Source organism: Salmo trutta, chromosome 25 (assembly GCF_901001165.1).
Source record: "Salmo trutta chromosome 25, fSalTru1.1, whole genome shotgun sequence".
In the NCBI taxonomy this organism is placed as follows: Eukaryota; Metazoa; Chordata; class Actinopteri; order Salmoniformes; family Salmonidae; genus Salmo; species Salmo trutta.
In genome coordinates, this window is record NC_042981.1 from 23,204,721 (window position 1) to 23,216,922 (window position 12,202).

At 42.0% G+C, this 12,202-nt stretch overlaps 1 protein-coding gene across 1 annotated transcript; it reads right to left on the bottom strand.

The window, feature by feature from the left end:
* Positions 1-9,208: 9,208 nt before the first annotated feature.
* On the bottom strand, positions 9,209-11,890 carry LOC115162718 (potassium voltage-gated channel subfamily F member 1-like). The gene has a single exon (XM_029714186.1). It carries the CDS (start codon positions 11,743-11,745, stop codon positions 10,288-10,290), a length of 1,458 nt encoding a protein of 485 aa, XP_029570046.1. The 5' UTR covers positions 11,746-11,890; the 3' UTR covers positions 9,209-10,287.
* Between the last annotated feature and the right edge of the window lie 312 nt (positions 11,891-12,202).

The following is a 12,202-nucleotide window of genomic DNA, read 5'->3' on the forward strand; positions in this document are numbered from 1 at the left end:
AAGAACTCTCCGGGAAGAAGAAAGGCGGGGTGTATGTTTCATGACTACTTATGGTGTAATTGTGATAACATACAGAAACTCAATTCCTTTTGTTCACCAGAGCTAGAATAAAATCAAATGCCGACCGTATTACCTCCCAAGAGAATTTTCTTCGGTTATAGTCACAGCCATGTATATTCCCCCTCAAGCCGATACCAAGACAGCCCTTAAAGAACTACACTGGACTTTATTCAAACTGGAAACCACATATCCTGAGACCGCATTTATTGTAGCTGGGGATTTTAACAAAGCAAATCTGAGGAAAACGCTTCCAAAGTTATACCAATACATTGACTGTAGTCTCACGCTGGGAAAACACTGAACCACTGCTACTCAACTTTTTGAAATGCCTACAAGGCCCTCCCCCACCCTCCCTTCGGCAAATCAATGCCACTCCGACATTGCTCGATCTGATATTTATATATTTCTTAATTTCATTATTTTACTTTTAGATTAGTGTGTATTGTTGTGAACTGTTTGATACTACTGTACTGTTGGAGCTAGGAACAACAGCATTTTGTTACACCCGCAATAACATCTGCTAAATATGTGATTTGATTTTATTTGATTTACAGGCGGACCTCGGTCTCCGAGTTCCCTCTGACACATTGGTGCAGCTGGCACCTGGGTTAAGCGGGCGGGTGTTAAGAAGCACAGTTTGGCGGGTCATGTTTTGGAGGACGCATGACTTGACCTTTGCCTCCCGAGCCTGTTGGGGAGTTGCAGTGATGAGTCAAGATCGAAATTGGGGAGAAAAAGGGGGTAAAAAAATTATTATAATAAAAAACTATATATATTTCATTATTTGGGGTGATTATCTATCATGTTGCCCTTCACTCTGGCCTTTAGCACACAGTCTCAGCCTTTAGTACAATTCTTTGATTTCCCAGATAATTCCATTGTTACCCAGATATTCCATGACCCTGGGGCCCTCATTAGCTGCCATTCAGTCAACATAGAAGACACAGAGAGAGAGAGAGAGAGAGAGAGAGAGAGAGAGAGAGAGAGAGAGAGAGAGAGAGAGAGAGAGAGAGAGAGAGAGAGATGGTTACTAGAAATAGACAGTGATTTTGGACATTTGAAAAGGTCCTGAGTATGTCGCTATATACTTTCCTCAGTGCTCATGAGAAAATAAAAACAATTGCCCAACACTGGGCGCAAACTCATGATGCTCGGAGTTGGAGCACACTGCTTAGACGTTGCGCTACGGCAATTCACAATGCTCTAGCAAACCACGAGAAAACTGATGCTACCTGATGGTAATAGCACGTTGATATTTTTACATGTTTTTTTTTGTTTTTTTACCGCTTTTTCTCCCCAATTTTGTGGTATCCAATTGGTAGTAACAGTCTTGTCCCATCGCTGCAACTCCCGTACGGACTCGGGAGAGGTGAAGGTCGATAGCCGTTCGTCCTCCGAAACACAACCCAGCCGAGCCGCACTGCTTCTTGACACAATGCCCACTTAACCCAGAACCCAGCCGCATCAATGTGTCTGAGGAAACACTGTACACCTGGCTAACGTGTCAGCATGCATTGTGCCCAGCCCGCCACAGGAGTCGCTAGAGTGCAATGGGATAAGAACATCCCTGCCAGCCAAACCCTCCCTAACCTGGACGACGCTGGGACAATTTTGCGCCGCCCCATGGGTCTCCCGGTCGCGGCCGGCTGCGACAGAGCCTGGACTCGTACCAGGATCTCTAGTGGCACAGCGATCACTGTGATGCAGTGCCTTAGACCAGCGGTCCCCAACCACCGGGACGCGGACCGGCACATTCGCTACCGGGCCGCACGGAAAGGATAAATATTATTATTAAAAAAAATATCTGTAAAATAAAATAAGTTATATACAATTATAGGCTATTTGTGCAGTAATTACATTGAACTTGGTGCAGTCTATTGGTCCTTTTCTCACCACTCTAATATCTCTGTCTGTCATAACTTCCGCCGAAGTTGGTCCCTCTCCTTGTTCGGGCGGCGTTCGGCGGTCGACGTCACCGACCTAACCATCGCCGATCCACTTTTCATTTTCCATTGGTTTTATCTTGTCTTCCATCACACCAAGTTCTAATTCCATCAATTACATGTTGTGTATTTAACCCTCTGTTCCCCCCCATGTCCATGTCCATGTCCGTAATTGTTTGTTGTAGTGCTTGTGCACTGTATGCTGGTATCTACCGGGTTTTGTTTGACCCATTTATTGTATTATTCTGTTGACGGTGGTTTATGGTTATTAAAGACAATCAGTTTCCACTCTCCTGCGCCTGACTTCTCTGCTGCCAGTAGCATCGCATTACACTGTCACGCCCACAACAGTTTACAGATTTTGAACTTGAGTAACGCCGCGAGTTCATCGTGGTCTGCGTGAGCTGTGTTGCCCGCCAACTTTGTACTAGCTAGCTACGTTAGCTGACATGAATAAAAACAAACAAATGTCGCTGGAGAGCTTCTTCGGAAGGGGTAAGGGAGATAAAAGGCCCAATGACAATGTCGATAATGCAGAGACAGCAGAGCCCGAGACTGCAAAAAATGTTAAATATGATGAGTCCTACCTAATGAGTCTACCTAAAATATATGATGAGTCCTACCTAAAATATGGCTTTATCGCGACAGGTGACTTGCATGCCCTTGTGCGTGGTATGTGGAGATAGGCTATCTAACAAGGCAACGAAGCCCTCAAAACTGCTTCGGCACATCAAATCCAAGCACCCTGCACTTAAAGACAAACCTGTTGAATTCTTTGAGCGAAGAAAACGTGAACAAGAAGGACAGAAGCAAGTCTTGAAAGCCAACGCATCAACAAATGTGGCTGTACTGAGAGCGTCATACTTAGTGGCTAGTCGTATTGCTAAGGCCAAGAAGCCTTTCACTATTGGCAAGGAGTTGATTCTACCTGCTGCTAAGTACATTTGCGTGAACTCTTAAGAGATTTTTTTTTAAATCACCCGAATTTAACATCGTATTGAATGATGTTATTAAACTTATCAATCAAAGCACACGCCCTTAACTCGCATCTGTTTGGGCAGCTTTGTGAGGAAATGGACGCAGAGCACAAACACCTTCTCTTACACACAGAAGTAAGATGGCTATCCAGGGGGAGATCACTTGCCAGTGTTCGAGTTACGAGAGCCACTGCAGCGATTTCTTTCTGAAAAAAAGTCACCATTGGCAGCACATTTCAATGACGAGGAATGGGTCGCAAAACTTGTTTACCTGTGCGACACATTCAGCCCGCTCAACGAACTCAATCTGTCACTTCAGAGGAGAATGACAACTGTCTTTAAGTTGGCAGATAAATCGGCTGCATTCAAAGCCAAACTGGAATTTATAGGCCTAATAGATATTGCGGTCATGTCGTGACCGGTCTGTGGTGCAAAAAAGGTTGGGGACCGCTGCCTTAGAACACTGCGCCACGCGGGAGGCCTGTTTTAAATTATTCTGATATTGTTTGACAACTTCACACATGGAACCAAAAGCAGTGAATGTAACCTTTGCGGTAGTTTAGAATTGGCATATCAGTAGTTAACCTTTCAGTTAATCAAAACATCTAATCAATGTGGTTGACAGATGTAGTAATGTCTTGTCAGTGTGATGTACAGCGCCTTCAGAAAGTATTCACACCCTTTTACTTTTTCCACATTTTGTTGTGTTACAAAGTGGGATTCGAATAGATTGAATTGTCATTTTTTGTCAAGGATCTACACAAAATACTCTTTAATGTCAAAATTTGTTTAAAGAATCACAAAAAATAAACACTCATATATCTTGATTAGATAAGTATTCAATCCCCTGAGTCAATACATGTTAGGCTGCCGTTACACGATGCAACTTGCACACAATTTTAGTTGCTTTCAACGGAGTTGCTTCTTGATTGCTTTGTGAAACACCCCCTGCAACTATTAAGCAACTCATCTGCAACTTGGTTGCATCCAGTTGAAACCTTTCAACTGTGTGCAAATAGTCGCAAGCAAGAGCCAATCAAAACAAACACTTTTGTCACATGATCTATTCGAAGGTTCGGAATTCTGACCCAGTTGTCATGTCAACACAGCTTTCAGTGCTGCGCTGCACAACCCGCGATCAGGGTTGACAGAACAGAGACTAGCACAACAGCAGATGTATACAAATTATCGTACAAGTTATGATTTAGCAGTCAATGAATTTAATTTTGAAGAGAACCCAAATCTCTCCCTGACCAGTTTCAACTGAAATTTACCACCCTGAACTCTGCTGGCAAGCTTAGTTCGTTGCTAGATTGGTTAACTGTGTTGGTGTTTGCAATTTCATTTTGGCAAGCTAACTAAATTGTACAGGCTGCATTTCTTCCATATCCTTGCTGTTACAATAAACAACAGTTGGATAAACAAATTATTTGTGAAAACACAATGTAATGCAGCAGATGACATGGAGTGAGTTTAGAATTCTTAAACAAGGAGCGTCAATTTGATTGGCTGTTGCATGCCATTTAAATCGCATTTGAGTTGCTTCATGTAACAGCAAAGTTGCTTGCAACTGCAACTAAAATTGTGTGAAAGTTGCTTTGTGTAACCCACTCCTTAGAATCACTTTTGGCAGTGATTACGGCTGTGGGTCTTTCTGGGTAAGTCTCTAAGAGTTTTCGCACCTGGATTGTACAATATTTGCACATGATTTTATTTTTTTTATTCTTCAAGCTCTGTCAAGTTGGTTGTTGATCATTGCTAGACAGAAATTTTGAAGTTACAGTCTGCTCTCTCTGCTACCACACAGTAAGCAGTTCCGGAGTCTGGGACCAAAAGGCTCCTGAACAGCTTCTACCCCAAAGCCATAAGACTGCTGAACAGTAAATTAAACGCCTTCACAGACTTTCTGCTTTTCACCCCCTACCTACTGTACATGTACATCATCTAACCAAACTTACATGTACATTACCTCAATCAAACACGTCAATTACCTCGTACCCCTGTATACTGACTTGGTACCGGTACTCCTTCTATATGACCTGTATATAGCCTCTTTATTGTTATTTTATTACGTTATTTTGTGTTACTATTTTCTATTTATCTATTTGTTAATTTTCTGAAATTTTTTAACTGCATTGCTAAGAAAGGGCTCGAAATTAAGTAATTTCATAGTAAAGTCTACACTTGTTGTATTCTGCGCACGTGACAAAGAAAACGTGATTTGATTTGAATTAATAACTTCACCATGCTCAAAGGGATAATCAATGTCTGCTTTTTTTTTACCCATCTACCAATAGGTTCCCTTTTTTGCGAGGCATCGGACTACCTTCCTGGTCTTTGTGGTTGAATCTGTGTTTGAAATTCACTGCTCGACTGAGGGACCTTACAGACAATTGTATGTGAGGGGTACAGAGATGAGGTAGTCACTCAAAAATCATATTAGGCATTATTATTGCACACAGAGTGAGTCCATGCAACTTATTATGTGGCTTGTTAAGCATTACTCCTGAACTTATTTAGGCTTGCCATAACAAAGGGGTTGAATACTTATTAACTCAAGACATTTCAAAAACATAATTCCTCTTTGACATTATGAGGTATTGTGTTTAGGCCAGTGACACAACATCTCAATGTAATACATTTTTTAATTAGGCTGAAACAACAAAATGTTGAAAAAGTCAAGGGGTGTGAATACTTTTTGAAGGCCCTGTACAGCCATTTTGTTTCCAGAAATGGGAACAGGGGTTAGTGTGTTGTGAAAGGGAATGTGAAGAGGCATTTATTAGTGAGCTTCAGTTAGAGTCAGACAGACACCAACAGATGCGCTGAGGAGGAGGCGGCAGTATATGGAGCTTGCATGACAGAAAATCAGAGAGAACAGTTATATAAACATCAATGTCATGATTTTGTGATTAGAAGTTGGGTATTTGAGACTATAATGATTGTTATTATTGGCCTATAAAACCAAATGTATAGTTTTATTCACATATCAATTCAGTGGCGCTTAGATGTCGTTGAAGGGTCGTTGTGTCCTTGGTAAACACACTGAACAAAAACATAAATGCAACATGTAAAGTGTTGGTCCCATGTCTCGTGAAATAAAAGATCCCAGAAATGTTCCATACGGACAAAAAGCTTACTTCTCTCAGATTTTGTGCACAAATTTGTTTACATTCCTGTTAGTGAGCATTTCTCCTTTGCCAAGATAGTCCATCCACCTGACAAGTGTGACATATCAAGAAGCTGATTAAACAGCATGATCATTACACAGGTGCACCTTGTGCTGGGGACAATAAAAGGACACTCTAAAATGTGCAGTTTTTCCACACAACACAATGCCACACGTCTTAAGTTTTAAGGGACTGTTCAATTGGCATGCTGACTGCAGGAATGTCCACCAGAGCTGTTGCCAGACAATTGAATGTTCATTTCTAATGCTAATATGCCACCTCCAACGTCGCTTTAGAGAATTTGGCAGTACTTCCAACCGGCCTCACAACTGCAGACCATGTGTAGGGCGTCATGTGGGCGATCAACGTATACAACAGCGTGTTCCAGTTGCCGCCAATATCCAGGAACTTTGCACAGACATTGAAGAGGAGTGGGACAACATTCCACAGGCCACAATCAACAGCCTGATCAACTTTGTGCGAAGGAAATGTGTCACGCTGCATGAGACAAATGGTGCTCCCACCAGAAACTGACTGGTTTTCTTTTCCACTCCCCTACCTCTTTTGGGGGGTATCTCTGACCAACAGATGCATATCTGTATTCTCAGTCATGTGAAATCCATAGATTAGGGCCTAATGAATGTATTTCAATTGACTGATTTCCTTATATGAACTGTAACTCAGTAAAATCTTTGACATTTTTGCACGTTGCATTTATATTTTTGTTCGCTATAGATTCATTAGCCTCGCAAGCTGCCTGATCTTGCAAGCTTATATGAATGTTAATCAGTCTGGTAAGTATGAGGCTAATATTTTATGTACCTCAGATAAAAAACGAAATGCCATTCTTTCCCCTGCAGGTCCAGAAGACAAGCCAATGCATAAAATGTTTAAGTTGCATTGAGGATTAAAAAAAGACCCATTAGGCTATCTGTGCGTAAAAGGTCTGTGCACCGGTATGATAATTACAGGCATCCAGGGGCGAAAATCTGATATCAACTTTGGAGGGGACAATTACATGAAATTTTCTCAAGAGCAATTCCTGAGGGGGACACCAAAAGTAGTGCTGTAACACATAGCCTACATTGTAATATGGTAAATGTATATTGAGGAACCAATGAAATAAGGTGTTTGCCGTACTCCTAACTACCGGTACCCAAAACTACATAACTAATCACAACAGCAATACCATTGCCTTTAACAAATCTTAGTTCAGTCACCAGTTTAAGTTGAGAGTGGGGGTATCCATGGCATTTTCCAATTATGTTCCTATTTTACAAGTCAAAAAAATTGAGAACCTTTCATAATGTTGCCAAACAAAGACTCAACAAACTTACCTGAGACTCCCTGTCTCTGCCAGTCTGTCCCTGCATATCTGTCCCCAACTCTGCTGTCTGTGTGCCATCTGTTGCCTGCTCTGCCTAATGACATCATTGTGAAACATTTCCATTAGAATTTCATTTCTTTCTTATGAACATTTTATCAACTAGTCTTTGAGATATTAGGCTACTAGGGTTCTTACTTTGCGTTTTGGTGTACTGAAAAATACTCTGATGTCCGTCTTTTATTTTTCTGCCATTTTTCTACCTGTGTAACAGCTGTCTTCAGAAATGGACCAAGGCGCAGCGGGAATGTGGATACTCATAGTTTTTTAATAAACACAAGTAAAGCATCCACAGGGAAAACAATAAACGATACTCACGAAGACAGGAACAGTTTTGCAGGCATGCACACAACACGCAGTGCAAAAACAACTACCCACAACCCCAAAGAAAAACACACACTCCTATATAGGACTCCCAATCAAAGGCAACTCAACACACCTGCCTTCAATTGGGAGTCCTAATCACCAACACAACACTTAACACACAAAAAACCTGCCACGTCCTGACCAAAACTAATACAACACCTCCCTCTGCTGGTCAGGACGTGACAACCTGGCTGGCTGGCTACACACACACACACATACAGTGTGTAGGTTATTTACAGTAGGAGATGGGCTTCTATCATCTTATCTTTTATCATTCTATTTGGGCTTCGATCTAAAAGGTAGCTAGCAAATGTGAAATGGATTAAAATGACAAGAGTTGACAGCTGTATGAGTTCACCATTTACACAACATATGCTGCAACCTTTTGTAATTTTAATAGTGTGTTTCATATTGGCTGGCTTCCAACAATAGCTGAATTTGCAAAGCTAGCGAGCACCAATTCAGTTTCAGTGGTGTTTGCTAGAATCTTTGCTACCCGGGTTAAATAAAGGTGAAATCAAATAAATAAATAAAAGTTCCCTTGCGACAATTTAGCTTTTGCAACGAGACCATTAAATATATTTAAGACAATGGTAGAAGAGAGTGTAGTTCTGTTCAGTTTGGACTCCAGTTTATCGCTAACCTTATCACAGGGACTTTGAAGCACTAACTGACATCATCTGCATGCTGATCTTGGAATAAATTGACGATAGCAAAGATTCCATCTTTGACGAGGCCACATAAATGGAATAGGTACTAGCTAGCTTAATAGTTAATATTTGCGCGCTAGCTCTGCATATTCAGCTAGTGTGTGTGCGCGATTGACTGGATTAACCTCACGTCAGTTACGTTCATTGAGTACCTTTCAGACAGTGGATACGACCCCTCTGTTACCTTGCCAACTAAGGAACTGGCAGTGGATCAAACCATTGTGAGGCAAAGGGTGGGGTCGCAATCTTTTGAAACTTAAAAACGCGCTATTAAGTGTCTATAATCAGCACAATTGCTTTCATTGCGTATTATTAATATTATTTAAATTACACAGTTATGTTTCAGTGATAAATTGGGGGGGACAAATCATATTTTTCCCAGGATGGGGGGGTCGTCCCCCCCCCCCGTCCCCCCCGGGATTTCCGCCCCTGCAGGCATCCCCCTGTACAAACATCAAAGACATAGGAACAACACATGACGCTCAGGAGTGAGCACGGTATTTCAAAATGACTTTCCTCAGAAGAAATGGGAATGGGGTGGTTAAGCTCCACATTAGTATGCCTATGTCTCCAGATTTGGATACTCAGGTCCATTTCAATGTTTCTCATGCAAACGCTTTATTCGATGCTAATTGAATAAATACAATTACAATACTCCCCGAAAAACTCCATTGTTGTTGTTTGCTGTAGACTGACTACTCACTAGACCCACATGTACATGGTAAAATCACAAGAGTTAATTTCACTCCTATGGAGTGAAATGTAACACTATTTTGGGGTTTATATGGTCCCACCCCCATTTTGTGTTAAAACTACTCTGATCATGGTGTTGATATTTTGGGATTTAAAACAACACTAAATGGAGTAAATGTCCAACTCTCAAAGAGTTGCTTAAATGTAACACCAATTGACATTTTACTATTTTCAGTGTTGTTTTGAATTAACAATCAACTCCAGCAGAGTACATTTCTCTTTCAGTTTACTTCCTTTGCGTTATAAGGGTGTTAAAAACATATATGAATATTTCTTAATGTTTCACATTATGGTGGTTTGTAATGTGAAATGAAATCTGTACTGGAATCCAACTTGCAGGAAGATATCCAACAATTTTACATCCCCACAATTTGCTTATAGAATACCTGTCATAGTAGGGAAGAAAATACAGTACATGGAGACTACCAACTACACCATGTAAACTGTAACAACTATCTCACTACTGGTTGCTATAAATCCAACCATTTACCGATTGGATTAGTTTAGACAAATCTAAGTTTCTTGTCTTTGTGTAGCATAAGATCAAAACTACCAATGTGCATGCAAAAACACAGATATTGAAACAAACAATTTAAAAATCAAGCTTCAACAGAGCAAGCTGGGAAATATGCCAATGATGCTCCTCCCACATCGTAGATAACTCCATATATTTAATTCCTTGTCTCTGGTTGCTCTTAAGGGAGTTAAAAGTACTCTGTCCCAATCAACTCCAGTCAACCCTAACTCCACAGAGCATATCACTCTCTTGAGGGATAAAATAACTCCCAGTAGAGTCAATTTAACCCAAATGTTTTTAACACTGTGATTTCAACTATCCTTGATTTACTGTGTAGAAGCTACAGGAGGAAATACCTCATCAAATTGAAACATATCACTATACAATAGGCCTATGTCTATGTCAAGTTAAAACGATTCTGTTTCGGAGCAATACTTTTTCGACTTCAAAGTCCTGGTCGATTCCTCAATAAGTGGTATAGAATTATCACTACGCGAGGTGCGCATAGAGCTCTCCAATGCACCCAATGCGCCAGACTTGCGCGTGGCCTTCACCATTGAGTCCTCGCTAGACTGCAACTCCATGAGCTCCAGCTCATGCTTGGCCGCAGTCTCGAGCAATCTCTGCTTGTTGTAAAAAATAACAAAGTTGTTGATAATGGGGTGAATGGGCAACGCGATGGCTATCACCCCACACAGGAAGCTGATGGCTGCGTTGCACTTTCCGAGCGTGGTTTTGGGATAAATGTCTCCATAGCCTACGGTCGTCATGGTGATAATAGCCCACCAGAAGGACTGTGGGATGCTACTGAAGAGGGTCTCCGGGTGGCTTTGCTCCAGGGTGTAGCCCAGTGCTGAGAACACAAATATCCCTATGCCCATGTACATAAGGAGCAGCCCCAGCTCTTTGAAACTCCTCTTCAGTGCATAGGTGAGAGTCTGTAGCCCGGAGGAGTGGCGCGCCAGTTTGAAGATGCGGGCAATACGCATGATGCGAAGCGCCTGGACCGCTTGCTGGACCTTGGCCAGATCCATCATGGCCGTACCCAGGTAAGTTAGGGTCAGCACCACGTAAAAGGGCATGATAGCCATGAAGTCTATTATGTTCATAAAGGATAAGAAAAAGTGCAGTTTGTTTGGGGAGGACATAAAACGCAGCAGATATTCTATGGTGAACCAGCCTATGCAGACTGTCTCGATGGCCTCCAGCGTTGGGTGTTCCACAAGGTCCCCCTCGTCGTCCTCCATTTGGACTTCTGGAATGGTACCCACGCACATCACCAAGGATGACACAAGGACGAAGAGGAAAGATGCAATGGCGATAATGCGTGCAGGCAATGAGGACTCTGGTTTCTCCATGAGTTTCCAAAGGAACTTTTGGTACCGCGCTGAGCGGTTGACAGAAGGGATCACATCTAGATCATCCAAGATAAGCTTCACTTTGTTGGCAATCTCAGCCAGCTCTTCCTCTTTTTCAGTCAAGTCACTTTTACAGCACTCGTCCAAATAGCTTTGGTCAATTTTCCAGAATTCCATCTCTTTAATAAAACAAATGGGACAGATACCTCGTTTGATGTGAATCTCACCGAAGTAATACACGTCAATGATACATTTGAAAGCGTCAGGATCCCGGTCAAAATAAAACTCCCTTTTACCGGGGTCGTAGTCATCACAAAGTGAGTAGATAATGTCGTAATTCAGAGTTGAGCAGTTGATAAGTTCTGCAAGTCGACTCTCCGGGTAGCGGTTAAGCACATCCCCGTATAAAACGAGCTTCACCCCGCCAATGTTCACGGCTATCTCGGCTTCATCCCTCGTGTCCAAGCTGTTGCAGTTCTTATATCGGGGTTTGGGTATAGTCCACATCTTTCCTGCTGTCGTAGGCTATTTTTGGCGTCGAAAATGTCGAAATGAAATAAACAGACTTGTGTTTCATGTGCATGAACAGTTTAAAGTGCAGGTAACATATAAAGTATACTAATTTTAAAAAGGAGGAAAGCCATTGCGCAAAACCCCGCTCCGTGCTCTCCCATTACCAAAGCGGCAATTAAGTCATCTCTCTCTCTGTCTCTCCTTTCTCCTCTCTCTCTCTCTCTCGCTCTTTCTCTCTCTCACACACACACTCACACTGACACACACTGCTGCTGCGCCTCTGAGCAGTGTGGGCGGTTATCCTCTGTGGGCGGATATTACTCTGCTTGAAGTTTTGAATTTACCAAACCGGCATGGGCAATTAACACAATTATTCAGTATGGTTGAAGTGAGGTGATATGATGTGAGTACAGTGGCGACCCGTCATTCAGGGCAGTTGGGGCTACCTGTT

Bases quoted from the DNA above. Each gene is read 5' to 3' on its own strand.
- LOC115162718 (XM_029714186.1), bottom strand. From the start codon at position 11,745: ATGTGGACTATACCCAAACCCCGATATAAGAACTGCAACAGCTTGGAC.